A 24,775-nucleotide genomic window follows, 5' to 3' on the forward strand; every position below is an offset into this window, starting at 1 on the left:
ATGCGGGGAATCAGATGCAGATCTTGGTGATCAATACGAAGTGTTTATCTCTGCTCTGCCAGTGTTTCGGAAACTCTTGTGTGGATCTTCCTCCGTTTTCTTGCTCTTGTACCTGTTTCTCCAGTTTGGAGACTTCTAAGCAATTACATACAAGTAGCTTTCTGGACCAACATCTTTAAAGGCCATCTGGCACCTTCAAAAAGGTTAGTGATGAAATATCTGCTCCACTTTGGAGAAACAGTGGAGTAAATGACCCATGTGTATGCCAAGGGCTTTTTTTTGTTTCTCTCTACGACACTTTATCCTTCCTGAGGTCTCAGAACTTCTCTGGTCTACATATGTGGATTCCCCAGGAATCCTTGGCCAGACATTGCATTTTCTGAAATGTAAGTAGATTCCATTCAGGATTTTTGGTTGTGACAGTCTCCGTTTTGGTTCCATTGTGACACTTCAGTTTCACCTCCCATATCAGAAAGCCCTGTTGTCATGTAAACTGGGTTTGGTAATGGCAGCAACTTAGAACAAGTCTACTATATTTCAAAGAAAAAATTTCAGACTATTAAATTTAACTAACAGGTTCAGTGGGAACCTTATAATATTGACCCTGTACATTATAAGATATGTACTGCTTCACAATAAAAAAAAAAAAATGGTTTAGCACTTGTTTACAATACAGCATGAGGTATTTTCAGTCCTTGTATAGAAATTAACCAGAATCGTTAGTTAATTAACACCTCACCTTAAAATTGGTCTCGCCTTGCATATTAGGTGCTGATATTTCTTGATGGATGATGAAGAGATTTCGAGCAAAGGTCATGAGGACCCCCTGGAGATCCTCACCGATTGTTCTGTTAATGATATCCAAACAAATGAGTTTACCAACGATTCCCCTCACAAGCTTAAAAACAATCACCCTCTCATTTGTGCCTGTCTGGTGATGGAATTTAATGAGTATTTTCAATCTCACAAGGTGGCAATCTTCAGGGAGATATGAAAGATGAGGCTCCATTTTAACTTGTCAACAAAGAGGATTTGTGCAATAAATATTTTTTTATTAATCAACTTAGCAGAATATAAGAATAGGTTCAGTCATTTCTAGCGAAAGGCTACCACTGAGCTAGGAAAGTAGTATTAGCTCACTTAAAAAATTGTTGAAATCAGTTTAAAAGAATTGTTGCCAAGTATAATTCATACCTAACAATGTCTTTGTCTACAGAGCTGTTTGCACCTCAGTATTCTAGAGACTTTTGTCTGGGAGTTATTTTCTATTTTATGTATGCAAGCAATTACTGCTATGTATGAGTGTGCTCCATCCATGTTCCTAGGAGAATGTGCCCCATTCCTGAACAGGCATCTTTATAAAACCGAACACACACTTGAAGAAGATTTCAGAGACAAGCTGCATACCGTCCTATGGTCAGTGAATATTCTCAAACAACTAGACTGTTGTAAGTTTTAACTTAGAAACGAAACTTCAGGTTATTTCTTCTAGTTACTTTGTGAACTTTCTGTATCAAAGGAGAAAAACGGATGAAATGAATGGATTGATTTTTAAGAATTGTTCGGTCCTGAGGGTAGGATACCAAAGATACTTCAGGCAACTGCAAAGAACTTTAGGTTACTTCCTTCCCAATTGTTACCTGTAAAATAAGTCATCCTAGAGTGCAAGGCTTAAACATTTTTGGAATGGCTGCCTTCCAGCCTGATTGGGCTTTCCCACGGGTCAGGCTGGGAGCAGAAAGCTTCCCAGGCCCCAGGACAGTAGACCATTTGTCCTGCCACTGGCTATGTGACTTTGGGAGGAAGTTACTTCTTTTTTTCTGAAATGAAGGACTTTGACTGGATTAATGCTTCCAAACTTTTGGAGTTACAGTCCCCAAAGCCAAGGACCTTTACCCCTCATAGTTACTGAACTTTAGTATCTATCTCTTCTTTTATAATAGTCAAAGGCAATGTCAGAGTCAGTAATTTTTATTTTTGTTTATTAAAGCAATTTTTTTTTTAATTTTATTTTAAGTAGGCTTCATACCCAATGTGGGGCTCGAACTCATGACCCTGCCTGAGATCAAGAGTCACTGCTCTACCGACTGAGCCAGCCAGGGGCCCCAGAGTCAATAATTTTTAAAAGTGATTTGTACTTGGGGCACCTGGGTGGCTCAGTCACTCAAGCTTCCAACTTCAGCTCAGGCCATGATCTCATGGTTTGTGAGTTCAAGCCCCGTTCGGGCTCTGTGCTGAAGTGCAGAGCCTGCTTCAGATTCCCTGTCTCTCTCTCTCCTCCTTCCCCTCCCTGCTTGCTCTCTCTCTCTCAAAAATAAATAAATAAACATTTAAAAATAAATAAATAAAAGTGATTTGTATTTCATTGCCACAGAGTCAGTAGGTATTAGACCCTGGCTGCTTCTTAAAACAGATTCCTGGGCCCACTTCAGATCAACAAAATCAGAAATTTTGGGTTTGGAACCCAGGAATGTATAGTTTCACTGAGAACCCCAGATGATTCTTATATATACTAAAGATTGAGACCCATACTTTAAAATATTATAGTGTGTGTGTGTGTGTGTGTGTATGAAGCTGGGTCCACATATATGGATTCATGCCCCTCTCATCATCCCTTCTTAGGCTTCTGGGGTCCATGGTCCCTAGGAATTAACCTCTATTAATTCATTTCTAGAATTTCCTTCATTTTCCTTCCTTGAAAGTTCTTCTTGAATTCTGCTATTCCCAGAAATATACTAGTATAAATGGAGTCAATGTGAAGTTATCCTGGCAAAGCCAAACCACCAAATTCTGGCCTGTAAGGTCATCCCCCTGGAAGCCCTCCTCTTTCCTAAACAGGTGGCTGACTAATGTTCTTCGCCTGATGTGAACTGATGGCAACAAAGCCAAACAAAGCCCAGGCATCTCATGAAAAGCCTCTCCTTAAAGCTTCAGAGAAAATCAACAAAAACAACACAAAGATGTGTTTGCTCATCTTTCCTTTTTCCATATGAATTCTCAAAAACAATGTCTCCTGGCCATTGTTTATTAAATCATCTTTCTCAACCTCCATGACTACATGTCAGTGCAATTTCTGCTGTACTAACTATAATTCCGTCCTTTTATGGCACATTCAAGAAAGCGCAGCTGCATGCAAGTGAGAATTTCAGGGATAATCTTGAATCCTACGTAATACTCAAAAAGGAAATTAACAAACTTGGTGCAAAATTGCACAGGTAGTGATGCAGTTCACAGTAGGCTGAGAATCTCTTTTCCATAATAGGGTTCTCTATACAAGGCAGCCATACTATATGGGAAAAGCACACTAGATTCAGAGTCATGAGACACAACTACTGTGTGATGTTGGCAAACCACATCCCTACTCAATGCCCCCATTTCCTTTGTACACTATGAGAGTCAATTAATTCCCAGGGTCCTTCTTTGCTCCAACATTCTCTGGTTCTATGGCTACAGGAAGGGATGAGAAAGATAAGATAGGAAGCAGTGGACAAGGCTCTAGAGTCTTCAGGAGGCGCATGTCAATCATCAGTGTCCTTTCTGTAGGATATGTGAGTAGTAATACCATCTACACCAGTAGGACTATTTCCACCACCAAAGCTAGCCCGCCCATCAAGGCATCCCTGCCTGAAGTCTCAGGAGCAGGTATAGGCATAGCTGGGTGAGCTCCTCTTGGTCACCAGTCTACATTATTCATTCTGTGGGCTTCAGCATCAAACCAGCCCTGCTGCTTGATCAGTTTGATGATTGGGGGTTTCCTTTTTTACATTAGTCTTTTCTGTCTCCTCGATTCCCTGATGCTGTCCTCTTGCTTGGTTCCTCTGTGCCGAAGTACCCATGTGGATAAGTCTTCCTGTGGTCCATACTGCAGAAACTCTGCCTCTGCCCTATTAACACTATCCCTGTTTCATCATGTCAATTGTAGGACGCAAGTCCTGCTCCTGCCTGTCAGCCTCTGCTGGGCTCTACCACCTGCCAACAGGCCTTCTTTATGCCGCCCCCTTGCTGGCCTGGGTCTGTAAGAAGAGCAGCGTCCTCTTTGAGCTCCTATGGTTGTGCTCCTTGCCAACCAGCCCTCTGGATGCCCTTTCACTCTGTAGGTGACCTTTCCTAATGCTGTGAGCTGGTTGCTCCTTGGTATGATCTCTAGGCACCTGGAAAGCAGAGGGCAGCTCCTTCCCTGCACATGTACAGAGGTGTCCCTGGCTCTATTCTCCTCCTGGACACGAACATCCAGGCAGATAAGGTGAATGAATACTTGTTGGGGTGTTATGTCTCATTCCTGTTGCTCTCCTGAAAGTATAACAAAAGAGTGGGGAAGAGAGCCTAAAATAAACAGTGAAGGGACTCTTCTAACATGACCCAGTGAATTTTACATGTTTATGGGACCTTGGGGAAAGGTGGGTACTGGAGGGGACGACTAAGCCAGCAAGCTCTCCACCCAAGTGAAGAGAGGCGTTTAAGACTGTAAACACTAGATTAAATTGTTAGCCACATTCTGGCTCCAAAGGGGAGGAAATCAAAACATTTGCATGAGTTCAAAGGGATCAGTGACATTGAGTGTCATTGCACTGATGATGGCCTGTTGTAACTGACATTGCTGTGGTAAAACAAAGGACCATACTTTGGAAAGGGGAGTTGAGAGCTGTCCTGTGCACATCTTTGCCTGTTTCAGTGTGCAGCTGTTGGGACCAGTTTCCAGGGGACTAAGCACCTAGGGGGAACTGAGGCTGCTCAGGACATTGATGCTTACTAGAAGAATTGTCTATTATTTGGTTTTTCATGAGACCAGATCTTAGTGTGTACATGTGTTTCAATTTGAGGCCACCATGTCTACACCAAAGTAGAAGTCACAAGGAAGAGAAATACAGGGACAGTTTCCCAATTAAGTTAGGATAACTTAGAGGTATCAAATGGCCATATTCCAAGATATGAAAAGATTGTGTGTGTGTGTGTGTGTATATATATATATATACACACACACACAAGATATGGTATATCTTGTATATATGATGATATATATATATATATATATATATATATATATATATATATATATACACACACACAAGATATGATAAGATTGTGTCTCTAAAGCATGAATCCTAGATCAGAAGACAAATTTGTTAGCTCTCCAAAGTATGCTGGAGAGAAATTTGCAGGAAATAGGAAACAGAGCAGCCTCCTGAGTGGTGCTAGCAAGATTCTTCATAACATGCATCTTGAGAAGATTGTAGCAGAGCTGAAACGGGAGCTGAGGAGGGGCTATGGATCCTGCCTTTCTGGGGAGCATCTTGCCAAGTCACCAGAACACTTCTCTAAGCAAGCCAGAATGACAACTGCCCTCCTACAATACGGATGTCTGAGCTGGTTCCTCATCAGATTCACTGTGCCTTAGATGTGTATGTGTTTGAACGTAATGTGTTGTTGGAACTAGCCTCTTTCCCATCAATTTTGGATAATTAATCAGTTATTGTTATGAACCCCCACTGACATATCTAGAGTCATTATATGAAATAGTTGAAGATCTAAATAAAACAAGATAGACTTCCAGTAAATCAGCATGCTGATTAAAATGCATGAGAAGTATCGTTCTTATTGGTTGTCACAGTCTATTTTCTTAGCTTATTACATCTCGTAGACACACTTTGTACTCACAACATTCCCAACTTGTCTCTCTTCAGGTGTTCATATAATATGAAAACTGTTCCTTGTCTGTCCTATAAAATTTGAATTGGGAAAAAAGAAATAGCATTTTATTTTAGCAACAAAGAAACCTACTACACCAAGACCACTAAGACTGATTGGAATTGAAATCCAGAGCTACCATCAAACATTGTGAGAAGCACATTTGGAAAAGCTGTCTCCTGAATATGGAGTATATATGGTCTAGGACAGGGTTGTTGTTGTTAATTGAGATATAATTTACATAGAACACTGTTTAAGGTATACCATGCCTTGATATGATACATTTATATATTGTGATATGATTACCACTTTAGCCTTAGCTAACACTTCTGTCACATCCTACAATTATCATTTCTTTTTGTGGTGAGGACATTTAAGACCTAGTCTCTTAGCAGTTTTGAACTATATAAAACGGTATCATTCATTATAATCACTATGCTGTGCATTAGATTACCAGAACCTATTTATCTACTTGTTGTAAGTTTGTACCCTTTAACAATATCTGTGCAATGCCCCTACTTCCCAGCCCGATAACCACTATTCTACTCTGTTTCTGACCTCAGCTTTTTTAGATTCCATATATAAGTGATATCATACAGTATTTGTCTTTGTCTGGCTTATCTCACTTAACATAATGCCCTGAAGGTCCATCCATGTTGTAGCAAATTTGCTACAACATGGATGGACCTTGAGGGGATCCTCATGGATAGATATAGATATAGATATCTATCTATATCCTCATGGATATATATAGAGAGAGACAGATGTATATATATATCTGTGTGTGTGTGTGTGTGTATATATATATATATATATCCTCATGGATATATATATATATATATATACACACACACAGATATATATATGTATATATATTAAGAAATATGGGAGATATATATATATATTTATATCTCTCTCACACATTTTCTTTATCCATTCATCCATCAATAGACACTTAGGGTTTTTTTATGCCTTGGCTATGGGAATAATGTGAACATGGAGGTACAGATATCTCTTTGAGATAGTGATTTCGTTTCCTTCAGATATATGCCCAGAAGTGGAATTGCTGGATCATATGGTAGTTGTATTTTCAATTTTTTTTGAGGAATCTTTATACCGTTTTCCACAGGGACTGAGCCAATTTATATTCCCACCAACAGGCATAAGGGTTCCCTTTTTTCCACAACCGTGCCAACACTTATTATCTCTTGTCTAGGCTAGTGTTTTTTGAAATATGATCCTCAGAACACCTTTATCAGAGTCATCTAGTGTGCTTGTTAAAAAGGCATCATCCAAATTCAAGATCTTTGGGAGGGAATTTGCTTTTTAGCTCACTTCCTGGGCGATTCTCCTGCAAATCAGGATTTGAAAACCACTCTTCTGAGAGCAATGGGTAAAAATATATAGGGAAGCAATTTGTTGTGTGGAAAATAATTTGTACGTCAATAGAAACTATGTGTTGTCTATGGCACACCCTATTGCCTTGATTCAGTGGGAGATACTTACGACTCTATAAGTTGTAGGTGACTGAGACAGATTCTCTCCAGTCTGGTAGAAGTTGGGTCAATTTTCCTCACCTGCTCTCCTGTGGAAGAGCTAGTTTTCTCTTCATTTGCATGTCCATTTCAATATTCCTGATCTATAAAGATATCTGGGTTTTTTGGATTCTTTTTTCTGCTGATTATAGCATCTAATTTTTCTTTGTTAAGTAAAATGTTTATCATGTTTTTATTTTTGCATCTGTATGAGAGGCATGATTTTATCCTTTTTTGAAAACTATTTTAAACAGCTTTTTCCAAATAAATAAAAAGCTAACACTGGAGTTGTCCAATAGTGGAAATGGCCGCCCTGGGGAATCGTGAACTCCTCATCACTGGGAGTCCAAACACAAAAATTGTTCATGAGATTTGGTTAAAAAAAAAAAAAAATCACATGCCAGAATTAAGGCTGCCTCTTGACTCCTCATTTTATTAGGAAATATGGGCATCAGGACACACATTGGATTGTAACGGTGACTCTCAATGCTGGCTGCACATTAGAATCATCTGGGCCCTACCTCCAGAAATACTGATTTAATGTAGGCCACTCTGGAGTGGGCCCTACATACAGTGTCATGCTGAGCCATATTGGAGCCTGAGGCAAAGGAAAAACTCGGTATGTTTTAATTTAAGATTATGAAATTTTATTGACCATGGATTTTTTTGCATTAATTTTGATCTTTAAGATAATGCATTAAAATAGTTTTATCTTTCTTAATGAGTATTTTTTGTACTCCCTTAAATTTTGTGCTCTGGGTACAGGTGTCACTTGCCTCATCCTAATCCCAGCCCTGCTTGGCCATCTGTACTTTTTGAAGGTCCTCACTCAAGTCATTCTCATGGGCAGTCTGGGTTGAGAACCACTGACTGGTTGATCTGTCAGGTGTCCTGCTTCCCTTTCTGTGCTGTCCAATATGGTAGCCACTAGCCACATGGGGCTACTACTGAGAACTTGAAATATGAGTAGTCCAAATTGAGATGTGCTATAGCTTTCAAAGACTGAGTAAAGAAAAATGTAAAATATGTCATTAATAACTTTTATACTGATTACATATTGAAATGATACTAGTTTTTAGTTTGGGGAGCATCCTTTTCTTTAAAGAATTTTTTAACAAAATGTTTATTTATTTTTGAAGGAGAGAGAGACAGAGCATGAGCGGGGGAGGGGCAGAGAGAGCAAGAGGGAGCCACAGAATCTGGGGCAGGCTCCAGTCTCTGAGCTGTCAGCACAGAGCCCGACATGGGGCTCAGACTTTCGAGCTGTGAGGTCATGACCTGAGCCAAAATCAAGAGTCTGAAACTTAACCGAGTGAGCCACCCAGGCGCCCCTGGAGAGCATCCTTTTCTTGATACTGATTTCTGAATCAGTCAGGTAGCCTAGGTTATGCTGCAATAATTTTTAAAAAAACAACCAAATTCTTAGTTGTTTATAACAACAAATGTGTGGTTCTGGCTTATACTCCATTTCCCACATGGGCTGGCATGGGGCTCTGGTCACTGTTGGGACCCTCAGGGACCCAGGCAACGGAGGCTCTGTCTCAGCGTGCTTCCATGATTTCCAAAGCAGGAAAAAGGACATGGAGACTCATGAAGTGGCTCTTGAAGGCTTCTGCATGAAATACCCTTCTGCTCATATTTCACAGGCCCAAATAAGTTACATGGCCATACTTGACTTCAGGGAAAAGGCTGAGGAAGAATAATTCTGTTATGTGCCTGCAAGGAGGAGAATCAGAACATTTGTGAACAGCCCTAATGATTGCCACCATGGCAATGCCCTGGCCTGAGAAAATGATTGCTGGTGGTTATGGAGCCATTTAGGCCCGTGGCACACTGCCTATGTATGTGTGAGACCAGCCCTGCCCCACACTGTCGCAGGCAGTAAACATGACGCTTTTCTCCATATGGCTTTCATTACAACTTCATTTCATTAGGAAATCAGTGGGGGTATTCTGTAGCATTACAGAAATACCAAGAACGAGACCCACCAAGTTGCTTACAAACTCGGTAATGCTTCCTTCCAATATTCAGCAAGGAAAAATAAATTCGTGAGGTGATCTCATTTCCCTTTTATCCTCTTAAGAGCTTGGATGAAAAACATTGGAAATTCTGTGATCATAATGGGAAGAAAGACATAAATGTTGAGAATAAGGACTTTTGAGGATTCTTTTGGGAACATTGACAATGATGTATTATTAATGTTGCTTCTGTTTTTGGAAAGAGCACCCACATTACATTTGATCAAGAGTGGGAGGGGGTTGCAGAGGCTACACTCATCTTTTTAGACACAGCATAACCTAAGGAGGCAATAACAGTTTAGAGAAGTTAAGTATTAAACATAGCTTTTTTTCTCTTTTGTAAGGTAGAGAGAGAGTCATGGGGGCTATAGAGAAGTTTGTGCTCCTTCAGCTGAAGAATACATAAGGGGTATCTAGATGGACTATTTTATTTGAAATAGCTCCCAGCATTCTTGAACTGGGTTAGTAATAAGATTATAGAAATATAAATAGTCCTAAGGGGGAAAAGGTACATACGGGACACGTTTGGTGTAAGAGAAAGAATCATAGTTGCCTTTATGGACAATTATGGATTCAAATGTTAGTTCCACAAAGTGCATAGCTGTGTAATGTTGGGAAATGCTGAAACGAAATCCCCCGGTGTAATATAGGAGAAAGAATAGCTTCATACAGAAGAGATGTGAAGGTCAAAGGGACAATGAAGAGCTAAGCTAATGCTTAGCTCAGTGGCCAGCACATAGTAGGGGCTCTGCAAATGCTGGTTCATCACCCGTCTTTTCAGGAAAATGCAGTTAAGAGAACAAGAAGGCAGTTCAGACAAGGGATGGACCCTAGGGTGTGAAAAGATGAGACCCCATCTCAGAAAAACTGGAGCAAGGATATTGTTGGAGAATTTCCAATGACTCCTTTTTCTTACCTCAGAGTTTTAAGACTTCATTTTTTTTTTAATACATTTTTTTTTAATGTTTATTTATTTTGGGAGACAGACAGAGTTGGGGGGCAGAGAGAGAGGGAGACACAGAATCCGAAGCAGGCTCCAGGATCCAAGCTGTCAGCACAGAGCCTGACGCGGGGCTCGAACTCACGAAGCGCAGGATCATGACCTGGGCGGAAGTGGGACGCCCAACTGACTGAGCCACCCCTGGTTTTTGGGTTTTTTTTAACCTCTCTCTCTCTTCTTGTACTTTCTTGTTACGATTTGTTCTTTTTTTCCTCTTTATCCCCGCTTCCCCTTTTTGGTGTATTCTTTCTGTCTTGGGATTCTATCCTTTCTTTTCTTCTTCACATTGTTCTGTCACTCCATTGCCCCCAATCCATATTTCTCTCTCTCCCCCATTTCATCTCTCGTCCTTTATAGGGTGTGTAGCTCAGGTGACCTGGAGACAGAGCCAGTTATGTCTTGGGTGCCCCTCTGCCCCTTTCTGTTATTCTTCTCACCTTCAGTGGAACTTCTCCCTCTACACCATCCTCTGTTCCCCTGGGGCCATAGCAATTTGTTTTTTGTAGTAAGATTTGTTCTTAGAAATGAATCTGATCGACTCAGAGTCACAAAGGTGTAAATAATGTAAAAAATTTGGTGCTTTACTTTTCCCAGAAGTACTGGAACTCCAATCAAGTAGAAAGCCTTTAGCCAAAGAAATAAATCTCTAATAGTAATTTCAGGGAAATGAAAGTTATGGAGCATATTATCTTTTGGGCAGGCGACTTTCCCTGCCAAATATGTCTATTCACAGAGCTCGTTCTGCTTTGATATTTTAGAATAAAATAAATAAAATTAAATTAAAATAAAATAAAATAAAATAAAATAAAATAAAATAAAATAAAATCAGAGAAAGCTAAAGTTAGATTTAGCCACCTTCTGGTACATGGAAGTGTTTCGGTCTTATCAGTTTGGGGCTAAAAACTGTTTAATTCTAAAAAGATTGTATAGAGCAAATGCAACAGTTAATTTCAGATAAATCAGTTCAATCTGGCTTTTTAATTCTTTCTTATATATGACCAGTTTTAATGTAATTTTTAAAGGAATATGAGCTCCATTATATGTGTTTACAAACAGCATAAACCAATCTAACTGAAGAGCCTTACACTCTCTGATGGTGCCCTGCAGTGTGGTGGGGATTGCCAAGTGGCAGTTGGGTCATTCTATTCACTGTTGACCTCATGTCTAAGATCTATATGCTTTTCGAGAGTCTGCAAAAAGAATTGGCCCCTAAAAAATTCTATTTGTTCTCAAGTATGAGAAATGAAAATTAATAAATGTAGAACTGAATGTCTGCAAATCAAAACATTTGGTCACTTGGTTGTCACTCAGTTGTGTCATTATCTATAGGTTACTTTTAATATAGGAGATGACTGTATTTTAATATGCGTGATGTCATGTGGGATGGGTCTTCCACAGGTAAGCGCGCATGGGTCACTCAGGTCTTAGAATAAGCCATCAGTGTCAGATATTTGAAAATCTGAAGTGCAAAATCACGAAACTATTTCTCAGAGCAACATGTGTCTCTAGGCACAAAATGGAGGTTCTAGTTTGGGTAGGTGATGTTACATCACATTTGCTCTCATCTGGCGACATTAAGGATGGAGCAGCTGGGCAGGAGCCATCAGTATCACTGGCAACAGACAAAAACTGGGAAAAACTTTTTTTTTATCAGAACTCCTTCTAGAAAAAAAGTACTATATGGAAGTAGAAGGATGGCAGGGACTGAATTGCGTGTCCCCTCAAAGTCATATGTTGAAGCAAGCCCTGAAGCTGTATTGGAAATAGGGTCTTTAAGGAGGTGATTAAGTTTAAATGAGGTCATATGGGTGGGGCCCTGATCTGATAGAACTAGTGTCCTTGTAAGAGAGGTTACAGAGACAGCAGAGATCTCTCTCTCCCCCTCTACCATGTTGGAGCACAGCGAGAAAATGGCTGGCTGCAAACCAGAAGGACTGCTCTCACCAGGAACTGAATCAGCTGGCACCTTCTCCTTGGACTTCCCAGCCTCCAGAATGGTGAGCAATAAATTTCTGTTGGTTAAGCCACCCCGTCGGTGGTGTTCTGTTATGGCAGCCCAAGCAGGCTCAGACAGAGAATATTCATTGATAAGCAGCTTCGAGCGGGGTCAGGGAGCTCGGGACATGCTTCAGGATCAAGAGATGGTCCCCCAAATGCCTCCCAAGTCTGGTGAGCTACAAGGCTTTTGCTTTACCAAGGTGGGTGTGCAGGCTTGGGACAGAGCTAAATTTCTGAGAACCAAGTGCCCCCCATGCCAGTGGAGCTGCTCGTTCACCCTTCCCCAAGCAGCCCTCAGCCTTCCTAGAAATACACGTCAAACTCATGTTTAGAGAATATCTGTGTGCAAGGACACTGAATTATTAGCTGCCTAGATCACCCATAGGCTTATGTTTGGTCCACCTTGGCCAACTTTTGGCCTTCGTACCTCAATGTCATAGCCGATGCCGTGGGCCTTACACATTTGGAGAAAAACATACGGGAAAACCAGCGAGAGATTGTTGTGCTTCAGCTGGGTTGTCATCACTGCATAGCGACTGGCTGCTGGTGACTGGAAAAGACCACAGTTGCATGTAAGACCCTTCACAAAATACTTGTTTAAAAAAGTTTCTTTAATGTTTATTTATTTTTGAGAGAAAGAGAGAGCTAGCAGGGGAGGGGCAGAGAGAAAAGGAGACACAGAATCCGAAGCAGGCTTCAGGCCCCGAGCTGTCAGCCCAGAGCCCGACGCGGGGCTTGAACTCACAAACAGCGAGATCATGACCTGAGTAGAAGTCAGACACTTAACTGACTGAACCTCCCAGGTGCCCCTCTTCACAAAATATTTAAATAAACTTTAACTTTAGAATAAAGTTAAATACTAAATAAATACTAAAAAAAACTAAATAAATAAAGTTAAATAAATAAAGTAGATTAACAGAAAAGTTGTGAAGATAATACAGAGAGTTCCTATCTCATATCCTGTAACCTTGCGGTATGTTTGTCACATAAGCACACAAATTGCCTCCTTGCTGTTAACTTAAGCCTGTACTTTATTTGGATTTCATTAGTTTTTGCTAAATCCCTTTTTATGTTACGCAATCCCATCCAGGATGACGCATTGTTATTCAGTTGTCTCCTTAGGTTCTTTTGGGCTGTGATGGTTTCTCAGACTTTCCTTGTTTTTGATGATCTGGACAGTTTTGAGGAGTACGGATCAGGTATTTTGTAGAATGTCCTCTGTCGGGATTGTCCCATGTTTTCCTCCTGACTACACTGGGATAATGTGTTTTTGAGAAGAGGACCACCCGGGTACTTTCATCACCTCGTACATCAAATTGTATCAACACAACTTGTGATGGATGATGCCAATTTTGATCTCGCTGAGGTAGTTTTCGCCAGGTTTCTTACTATAAAGTTACTTTTACCTGTTTCTGTACTACACTCTTTGGAAACAAGTCACTAAGGGTAGTCCACCTTCTTGAGAGGACCAATGGTAGAATTTTGATTCTAACTGCTTTCTTTGTTTGAGAAACTGCTATTCCTTATTTTGCTTGCCTGTCAGTGGGATCTATACCAAAGAGACTGGTTATGCTAGGCCTGAAGTATTTAAATTATAATATTTCCTAAAAACTTTTAAAATTTAGTATGTATACAAGAAAGTATTTTATCTTGGCAATTTTGTAGCATGTCCTTTGTGAGATGTGATATTCGCCTTTGAAAATCAGTTATGTTTGTCCTGGGATAAGTGGAAATTTGGAGAGCAGCGTGTAGGGCCATGGCCAACCTTTGGGCATAGTAAATGAAGGTGCCTGGCACAGATTTTTAACTTTGGGGACCTTTGGGTTCTGGGCAACCAGGTGCTTGCCCTTGTGCAGTGACCTGGAACAAGAGAAGGAAAAAGAGGTACTGTGGGTCCCCGGCTGGCTGCAAGGATCATAGTGGCCTGACACTGTTGTGAAACATTAAGACTTGCTCTCTCTGTCTCTGAGAGAATGCAGGGGAGCCGGGGGCTGACTGAGTGCCCAGAGGAGGACGAATGGGTTTTCCCTGCCTGTATAACACATGCATTCCCTCTCTCTCTCTCTCAGATTTCATAGTCATCCTTTGTGACATATTTCCCCACATATATTGTCATTTCTTTCAACATTTACAGAAAGTACCATATCTGATGGTCACATTTTCAGCACTGTTAAGCTTGGTCTTCCCACATGTAGGCAGAGTCCACATCTATAAAAATGTTAGTCTCTCACAGGCTGATGCATCTTGAGTTGTACATCTCCCTTAGTATTGCCCCATATGCGGCCACCGAGAATTTTAATTTTGCAGAAGAAAATCTGTTGGACCCGCACATGCCTCACAGCTGTGCTTTGTTATCACTCTGACCTATCATGAATTGTTCCCCTGGCTGCCTCCCTGTCATGACTGGGAGTTCTCTGAAGGCAGAGCACTGCTTGGTGTCTGAATCTCCAGGCTGGATGTGATGCTAGCACAGAATAGGCATTTCAGCGTTTCTTGAAAGGAAGAAAGAATGGATGCATGGAATAGAGTAAGTCTATAGCACTTCCTCTGACTTAAGAGACTCTTCCAATGTAATTCAGGGGGCATCCAGTCAGTGAGTGCTTTGGGGCAGAAGCAGACCCTAGAGAATGACAGAAGATCCCCAGAGAATAACTCAGGGCAGTCACTCCAGACCTTGCCCCCAGTAGACATCTTTTGGAGGACAGTGTAGCCCCAGTGGGCTATCCCAGTGGTGGGATTATTGGTGGGGTAATAAGAACTGGCTGAGAGAAGTTCTGGCTCAGCCATTCAGTCTGGAGGAGCATGACCACCAGGCCTGCTCACCCTATCATGGCAGGTTGTGCCATGTTCCTGCCTTCACAACAAAGGCCCAGAAGCCTGAGTTTTTGTATATGGAAGTGAACTGTAAATACTCTGGAATTCCATTGTGGTTACTGAGCATGTAATTGCATGGTAATTACCATGAATTCACAAGATAATTCCAAGGTTATTTTTGTCTTCTAAACTTGTCTTATGCTGCCATAGCATATAGACTAGCAAACCCAAGACTAGGCCCCAGTCGGTGAGGGAGAGAGGTAGTGGGCTCGAGCTCAACACCATGTATCTTGTCTCCAAAGCAAGGTGAAGGAGCTCACCGTCCAGTGTTACTGGGCAACAAGTAAGGACAGGCTATCCTGAGATTTCTTTGTCTCTACAGAGACAGACTGCAAGTCCCCTCCTCCTAGACCTGGGGTTCTGATTCATTAAGAATCTAAAAGAAAAGCCAGGACATTTGGTATGTGTCCCCAGGCTGTGTCTTTTCTGTCTCCATCACCATCCTATGCCAGAGCTTCATGGCCTGGACAGCTGCTTCTCCTTCCTACTCGGGAGGTGGGGATGCACACAGAATTCTGTGGTGGAAAAGTTATATGGAGTCAGAAAGACTGAGGTCGAAAACCTGGCCGACCTTGAATGTGTCATTCAACTTGTCTGACTTCTAGTGATTAAATAAGCACCTAGCCCAGCACCTGGCACCTGATAAACAGTAGCTACTATTGTTATTGCTCTTTCTCTGAAAGTGTCTACAGGCCCCAGAGCATTATGGACCTACACTAAATGTAATTTCCCAGGCTGTTCCTACCCCCACCGGTGCCTGGGGTTCCGAGCATTACCACAAGATTATTGTTTCTCAGACCCAGGTTGGTCAGTGCTCAGAACTCTTCAGTGTCTCCTCCATGCCCATAAGACGAAATCTAGATGCCTGGGCTGGTGTTCTCCCACACTGGCTCAGGGGGTTGCTCCAACCACTTCTCTCACTTTCTCCTTCCCGAATTCTCTGCCTCAGCCCACCTGGTTCATTGCTATCTCCAATAGACCATGGGGGCTCTCTTCAGCCTTGGTCCCTTCTGCTGGGCAGGTCTCCTTCCCCTTGCCATGTAGTGACTGCCCTAGTCTGTAAGGCTAGGCCAAGTTCCTTCTTTGTAGTGGAAGAACTAGGCCTGTCCCTGCCAGTCCACAGTCTTTTCTCCTAAGAATTGCAGCAACAGGTTGAGGGGCCGTCACTCAAATGGCACCTACACGAGGCCTTGTTTTTTTCCTTGTGTATGTGCTATGTACTTTCTATTTCTTTTTTTAATGTTTATTTATTTATTTTTTGAGAGAGAGCACAAGCAGGGGGAGGGACAGAGAAAGAGAGAGACAGACAGACAGACAGAGACAGAGAGATTGAGAGAAAGACAGAATCTGAAGCAGGGGCTCGAACCCACGAACTATGAGATCATGACCTGAGCTGGTCAGACGCTTAACTGAGCCACCCAGGTGCCCCAATCTACTTTCTATTTCTTTTCAACTTCTCAAGGACAGGGACTCTGGCAAATGTCTTTGTATCCCTGATGCTGGGTGAAATTCCTGGCTTATATTAAGTGCTTAAAAATGTGTTACAATAATGCCAATACTCTTTTCAGACTTAACTAACTCCATAGTTTCCAGAGGAAAATACTGTCGATAATCTAGGGTTGTCTTTTATTCAGCCAGATAGCACAGCTGACAGTGTTACTATGAGGATTAGATGAGTATCTAAAGACCTTGGAAGAGTGTCTGCCACGGAGTAAGTGGTCAAAAAATGTTAGTTAGCTCTTATTATCATTTGTTAAACTAAATAATTTCACAAATAAGGTAAGTTATTGAAATTAAAAACTAACCAACCAAGAAACCTTTTCATCAGAAAGGGTCTTGAATCAGAAAACCTGAGCTCTGCTACTTAATTAACTTTATGACTTTGGGCAGCTCACTTAACTTTGCATAGCCTCGGTATCCTAATCTGTAAAATGGTATGATAATCCTCGTCTTATCTGTTCTTTGGGGTCTTCATGGGAATCAAATAAGCTCATGCCTATTTAAAGTACAAAGCATTATACAAACAGAAAACATTTTTTTTAAAGGTTGACTTGTGTAATCAACTCTTCTGATGCTATAAAATCTCTTTAGGTTTGCCAAGGAAATTACAACCTAAATGGATTTTACAGCATGAGAAGACTCCTCTATGACCATCTGGCCATAGTGCTGAGTCTTGGCCTAGCTCAGAGCAGATTAGAAGCCAGTGGATAATGGCAGTATGCCTGGAAACAACCTCATCACAGAGGGAGATGAGGCCTCCTTTGGAAGAAGAGCTTTCTCTATGGCCTCAACCAGAAACTTCTTTAGACCTGAGCTTAAGCTGTACTCTGGGGCCAGATCACTGACTCTCAGCCAGTGCAAGTCAGGTTGGACAGAACGGTGGGCAGACACACAGGCTTTCAAGTCTGACAGGCCTGGGCTTAAATTCTGGCTTCCACACTTGCTTGCTGAGTACCTTCCACAAGTTGCTTAACATTTCTTAACCCCAGTCTTCTTATCTAAAAATGAGCATAATCATAGCATCTGCCTAATATATTGGGTTGTATAAAGATTCATGTAAAGCACTTAAAGTACCTGGTGCGGAGTAAAGGCTATTACATTTTGGATGTTATTATCATGTTATTCTATGCGTTATCGTTATTTGTTGGCCTGTGTCTTTGAATAAACTCGGAGCTCTTTGCTACTTCCCTTTACATCCTCTGTGCTTAGGAGAGTGCCCAACACAATGTTGGTGTTGAGTATACATCTGCTGGATTTACTTCTAGTTGATTTCTGCTGAAAGTATTAACTGGTAGCTAAGGTGATGGCTGATGAGGACTTAGGATGTGACCTGTCACAATAATATTACTTCTTTCTAAACAGTTTTGCAGGGTAAAGATCTTTAAATGGAAGGCCGCAGTATGGAGGGATAGGTCCTTCTCGTGTCCCCCTCTGCACCCCACTGTACATGAGGCTTCCTGGGCCAGGCTTGGTACAGAAGCCCATCTTACAGGCCCCATAAAATCAAATCCCTCAAGAGACCTTGGGGGTCACTTAGCCCTCCTTTATTTTATAAATGAGGAAACCGAAGCAGAGAGAGAGAGATCAGAATTCATGATCCATAACTTCAGACAAGTGCCCTTCAATCCAAATTCCCATTGGCTACATTTGGAATGTGTGGAAATTTCTAGCATTTTCTAGGAAAACGGGGAAAAAAATAGAAGACAAAATATTATCGGTAGAAGTCTAGTCTTATTAAACTACCTTTCTAAATCACAATCTAACAAGAATGCTTCAAGCCAAATAAAGGAAGCCGGAAATACTCCTTTTCACTGGAGAATATAATTTTGCTTCAGCCACAATTTAAATTGATTGAGTTCTGAGCACCAGCACTTGAAGTGTGGAGCATATTCTATTTTCTCCATGATACTTGTTTTGACAGTGATGCATTTCAGTTGACATAGTTGAAATCCTTATGTAATAAATCTCTGCCTGAAAATTAATCATGTTTATAATATTCTGAGAATTAATAACACCCATTGCTCAAATCATTAACTTAAAAAAGGAGCTTCCAAAATCTGTTCTCGGCAGTAAGGGACCACAAATAAATGAATGTTTGATAAAATAATCCAAGTAGCAGTTTAACAAGCGTAAACTTGAATGTGGTTGCAATAACACAGAACTATTGTTTAAGGGTTGGCAGAGGCTGATGAGGTTCTTATTTCAGTTACGAAGCAGGCATCCACATGCATAATGAACTGCTCTCTGAATTATTAATGTGTTGCTTATTTAGCCTCATCTGTCTAGAAGATAATGTATCCTAACTCTAATGAGTGATTGGTTTTGTACATAATTACAGTAGCAGCAGTAGTGGGGAAATGTGTGCCTTCAAAGAAGGAGTTCTAAAAATAAAGTCATCACATAAACTCCGTTGTTGTGGCATTCTATCAAAATCAAACCCGAAGCATTTGAGAATTCATAATAAATTACAGGAGACAGAATCATTATTAACATCATAATTTAACACAAAAGGTTTTACTTAATCATTCATTACCGATCATGTGCTGTTAAAATGCTTATAAATGACTTGGGTTGTTTTAAGATGTTTGTGAACATGGTCCCTTTTGGCCACTCACCACCTGTGGTGCAGAGGGTCCATGAGAGAGGAGGAGTAAGAATGATTGCAAAGGGTAGTAATGCTTTATGCTCATTCTGACAGAATGTTAATTAAAAGTTCAAATGTCGTTGGGTGACTCCTTTTCTTTTCTAAAACATGCACGTCTGGGACTCATTCGACCTGGTTTCTGCCTTCAAGCAGTTAATTGTGGAGGACTCTGGATCAGAAGCCCATACACCTGTCCTGTCTGGGTCTGGATGACAGTTCTTTACCACCTGTTCCTGATTTGGGGCAACAGCTCTTTGTTGAGCCCAGAACAGTCTTTGCTTCCTTCTCCCCTTCCCACCCGCATAGCATATTATTTAAAGGAATAGGTCCAAACCAGCAGCATTTTGTAGGCATCAGTCCTAAATGTGCCTTCTTTATCATTGTGGCTATATCAGTTTCTTTCCTTTTATTTCAGTCTTCAAAGGGGGCTGTCAGCTGACTGATCATAAATCTGATGGCATCACAGCCTGTTCACACTTGTTCAGGAAGCTTCAGTTTGATTGTAAATTGCATTGTGTGTGCAAGTTTGGATGATGCTTTTAAAAATGGCCTATCACATGTGTGTACATGCACAGTAGCACATGTGTGCACACATGCATGGTGGCACCAGGGCGAGAACATCCATTTATCTTTCTAAAACCAAAAGCACTTTCAATTTATCCCTACATCAGAAAACCTGCATAGCTTTTATTTAGTGATCGTAGAGACATTTGAATTATTGAAGATCTTAAGCTTCCCTCTCAAGTGCAGGCAATTCCTAGAAGTGTTTAAGACTCTTGATCACAGGAGAATTCTTGTATGTTGCCTGTAGCTAGGATTGAAACCTATAGGCAAGATGGGGAAAATGGGAGAGTGCTTCTAATTCAAAGTACAACTTCTGCTTACAGCCTTCTGAAGCAACATACTTAAATGCAGCAAATTGCCTTTCAAAGTCTTGTGTTGCATACTAACTCAGCTTCCAGCTTCCTTTTAGAAATGGCATGGAGTTAGGTTTGCTAGGTCAGAAGACTCAAATTTTACTGCTGTCCCTCTGTCCAGCATTGCACTTAGGGTCCTGTGGGTCCTTTAGGCGAGGATAGGGGACACAGGTAGAGTTGGACCTAGTAGATTCTCATCAAGGTTCTGGGACCTATTTAAAAGGGACCCATTTCTCCTGCCCAGCCCAACTTTGCTTCTTCTTCTTTTTAATGTTTATATATTTTTGAGACAGAGAGAGACAGAGTGTGAATGGGGGAGGGGCAGAGAGAGAGAAGGAGAACAGAATCCAAAGCGGATTCTAGGCTCTGAGATGTCAGCACAGAGCCTGACGCAAGGCTCGAACCCATTAACCATGAGATCATGACCTGAGCTGAAGTCGGACGCTCAACCTACTGAGCCACCCAGGCACCCCTCTGCTTCTTTCTTAATAAGCAAGGAGATCAAAGGGTTTCCTGTGATCAAGCGTACCTCACTGGACAAGTGGATTGGGAAGGAGGCTGCTGCCTGAGCCCCCAAGATATCTGATACCCTTTCCAGGCTACCCTTTGAAATGTATGCTGAGTTTCTGCCAAGGAAGGTGACTCTAGCGACCCTGGGGAGAGTCAAACAAGGGTTCTTTAAATCCAGAGGTATCTCCTGGATCTGAAGAGGCTCAGCAGAGAGTCAGGAGATACTGCTCTGAAAAAAGCATCTCTAGGGCACAAGTATGGGTTCTACTAACCACTGGAATTCCTTTTTTATGTTTGATATATTAGCGTCTCAAGTAGATTTTCATTTGCAGAAAGGGTATGAAGCCCACTGTTGTGGGAGAGGCAGCAGAAACCCTCTGGTAGCAGTCAGAGCAGCTGTAGCCAGAGCCCCTGTTTGCTCTCATATTCCATGTACACTAAGCACCAGCTGGTCCACTTGACCTCTGTTCTCTTTCCCCCAAACCAACCTAGCCCATTGCCTCCATCCTCCATGGAGATTTGTGCTTTGTTTCCCTGGGTTCTAAGGTTGGTAAACCTCAACCAGCCCTAAGGCTGCTGGCCCCAGCCACACTAGCATTGGGATTAGTGATGAGATGGGAGGTTGGGGCCATGGAAAGAAGCGGGTCATGGAGGTCCTGCTGGGAAGTTGGAATTTTCCTGAAGATGACAGGAGTCCTTTCAAAATCATAAGTAGGGGAGCAACATGCTCAGATTTGCTTTTCACCTTGACCACCTTGACTGTATGTATGGTTAGGCTGAGGGGAGAGGCAGGAGGCAGAGAATGTTAGGTGGAGCAAAACTAGGGTGTATCTCTGTGGAGGGAGAGGAGGCGTCAGAGTTGACGCTCATCAACATGAGCTGGTGTTGACTGGATATGGAGGTGGAGGTGTCCCGTCAGCCTCTGGCAGAACCCTCCACGAGGAAATATAGGGGGAGGAGAGACAATGAATGCAGTTTGAGACAGCTTGACTCTGAGGATTCTAGAGAAGTTTCATAGAATGGTGGATCTAGGAGTCTGGAGCTCAAAAATGAAATTGGAGCTAGAAAAATAAATGGGTTTTGTTAGAAGTTGCTGGTAATTGAAGAACTTGTTCAGGGAAGCAAGATGAGAAGAGATGGAGGGGAAATGCCCCAACAGACCTACCCTTGGAAAACCCCATGCTCATTCACCCCTCCAATATGGTGCTTTCCTTTTCTGGAACACCCTCTCCCCTTTCCTCTGGCCAATACATTAGTATCCTAGAAACCCATTTTGGAGAGGCCAAGTGACTTGCCTGAGGTTCTTTCTTCTCTCTATACTCAAAGAGCTGGGCACATAGCCAGAGCTCAGGAAGCCGCGGTTGAGTGTTGTTGAACACCATGGGGAATCAGAAGCATCTGTTGCTTACCGACACTGAGAGGGCATTAAGGCAGCTCATTTTCTTCTCTTTCTTGGGAACAAAGTTGGGCACTTTAAGGGTGCTCAAACTGCAATCCAGATGGCCGTTGGTCAGGTATAAGGTGAGCTGAGTCAGGGCCAGCTGGTCGCTGTATGAGAGGCTGAGGCCTGTTGCCCACACCTGATTAAAACAGGAGCCACAGAAGTGAAGGTGAGATCAGCGACCGGGAGAGAAAGCCCCAACCAACCCTAACCAGCCCAAACCATGTGGGACCCACCCAAACCAGTGTACATGTGACTGAATGGAGTAGATGCTTTTGCTTCTGTTTCTACTTCATTCAGCTGAAGGATGGGAGCCTTTGATCGGATTCTAACCAGAAGATTGAAGGTTCTTGTGAAAAGTTACAAAAACGGGAACACCTGGCCCAGATAATCTGTTGGAGATGCTCGGTTCCAAAAGGCTCATGGGGACTTTGGTTCTCCTGCCTGTGGTTTGCCATATCCAGGAGGAGGAAGATGGCACTGGTCTTGGCCCAGCCAGTCCTCACCCTGTACAAGTTCCCCAGTCGTGCAATGTTTTCTGCTGAGAAAAATGAGACTGGACGGAAGCTTCAGAGGTTGGGTCCTGAAGAGGAGCAGATAGAGGGGGAACGAGGGAGTGAATAGGAGAAAAGGGCAAACTGCCCTGATTCCAGAAAAAGCGGTGCCAGGAAATCTCACTATGAAACTTGGGGGAAACTCATGGTTGGCCTGTATGTCTCAGCGTGACCACCATTTACCACAAGTGTGGGAAAATCATTTCACCACCCCACAAAGCCCACAGTATCCTCAATCGGGAAATGAGAACTATAAGAACGCCCACCCTAGCTGAACAGCAGGGCTATTAGAAGAATATGATGATGCAATAAAAATTAAAATGCTTTGAAAAATAGACATATGTGAGCAATAAGTTATTGTAAGCCACTCGATAGCTAAGTCAGTCCATTAATGCCTTTGATGGATATTTACTGGGCATTTACTATAAACCAGCAATGGCAGAAGTGAATCATGTGCTACCTCTCCCCTCTCCTGGGGTGAACCATCATCCTTAATTGCCTTTGTCATGCCCACGCTTACACTGAATCTGGGAGCTGTTCAATGCTCAAGGCTAGTGAAGGCAAGTGCAAGGCTATTGTGCTAGTTACTGGAGAGGCAAAGCTAAGATGCAAAGGTCCTTCCATCAAGGAGAAAGATACATATGTATTCAGTCATTTACAACACAATGTAATACGTGATATAATAAAGGGATGGAACAAAGTACTGCTGGGTTTGTCTAGTGAAGTCAGGGCTGCATCCTGGAGAAGGTGACATTTGAGCTTGGACAAACAACCCAAATATGACCGGCTCCCAGGTCTCAAGTACCTACAAAGTGCCAGGTGCTTCACAAACATCTCAGATCTTTATAAGAACCTAAAATATAACAGTCCCATGTCACAGATGAAGAAACAGAGGTTCAGAGAGAGTCCACATAGCCAGGAAATGGCCGAGCTGGGATTTGAATCCAGTTGTTCCTGGCTCCAAGTCTACCCTTTTCCCAGTCCCTGCTGGCAGAAACGGCACTACTTCTTGGCCCAGCCATTCCTTAACCTGTACCAGTTCCCAGTCACATTAAAAGCTAAAGTTGCAGGGGCACCTGGGTGGCTCAGTCGGTTAAGCGGCCGACTTCGGCTCAGGTCATGATCTCGGGGTCTGCGAGTTCAAGCCCCGCGTTGGGCTCTGTGCTGACAGCTCAGAGCCTGGAGCCTGTTTCCGATTCTGTGTCTCCCTCTCTCTGACCCTCCCCCATTCATGCTCTGTCTCTCTCTGTCTCAAAAAAAAATAAACATTAAAAAAAAAAAAAAGCTAAAGTTGCAGAGGATGAAAACATGCCCTTGTTTACTATAATCCATGCCATGAAAATGTCTTGTGGAGAAAACATGAAGTATTGTATTTCTGTAGTACACTGTAATTAGCACTAACGTATTTTCACTGTAGGAAGTTGGAAACGAACACATTTTCATGAAGACTTGATTAAACAGTTTTTCCTCTTAGAAGGCCTCCATGTGCCCCACATACTAACTCTACGTGTTAAAATACATAATACATCTGCCCTAGAGTGGACTCTTCTCAAACAAATGTAGCAGCGAGTGACTTGAGTAAGCATTGAATGTAAATGGCATCATTATAAGGATATTAAGAGGTCAAGCTGTCAAGGCCCCTTGCTAAACTGAAGCTAATTTCAGGAGTCATATTTGCACAGTAATGCCCTTTTATAATAGCAAATAAATCACATTTGCAACAATTGTTAAAAACTAACTGCCAAGTATCTGTTGCAGTTGTAAATATCCTATTTGTCAACTTAAATATTTCCTGCTGTATGGCATAAAATGCAAATCAGATGGGGACAGCTACTTTTTCTTAATACGAGAAAGTGGATTTGCCGTTCCTGGATGTCAGGCACTTTTTCCCCAGAGTTTCTCTTTTGATGTTTTCGTGTCCTGGATTAAAGGGAAATGTATGTAACAAACATTATTAATATTCATGTTAATAATATCAATGTTTTGGTGATTTTTAAAGTTTTAATTCCCGTGTGGTTCACACACGATGTCGTATTAGTTTCAAGCAATATAGTGATCCAGCAATTCCATACATCACCCAGTGCTCATCATGACAAGCG

The 24,775-nt window shown here is 42.0% G+C and overlaps 1 protein-coding gene and 1 long non-coding RNA gene across 7 annotated transcripts in view; one reads left to right on the forward strand and one right to left on the reverse strand.

Annotated features, from left to right (window-relative positions):
* LOC109262800 (uncharacterized) overlaps positions 1-24,775 on the forward strand; it is a 171,731-nt gene that overhangs the window by 23,895 nt on the left and 123,061 nt on the right. The window lies entirely within an intron of this gene.
* Positions 1-24,775, reverse strand: part of IQCH (IQ motif containing H) — a 213,216-nt gene that overhangs the window by 3,983 nt on the left and 184,458 nt on the right. For all 4 annotated transcript variants that reach the window (XM_019441692.2, XM_019441691.2, XM_053888926.1 and 1 more), the window contains 4 exons: positions 22,091-22,261; positions 12,664-12,786; positions 5,656-5,717; positions 740-848 (listed from right to left, as the gene is read on the reverse strand). In XM_019441692.2, the coding sequence (XP_019297237.2) occupies positions 740-848; positions 5,656-5,717; positions 12,664-12,786; positions 22,091-22,261 (465 nt within the window). The remainder of the gene's footprint in view (positions 1-739; positions 849-5,655; positions 5,718-12,663; positions 12,787-22,090; positions 22,262-24,775) is intronic.

This window comes from Panthera pardus, unplaced genomic scaffold, assembly GCF_024362965.1.
Source record: "Panthera pardus isolate Hobbes unplaced genomic scaffold, ASM2436296v1 HiC_scaffold_24, whole genome shotgun sequence".
Taxonomy (NCBI): Eukaryota; Metazoa; Chordata; class Mammalia; order Carnivora; family Felidae; genus Panthera; species Panthera pardus.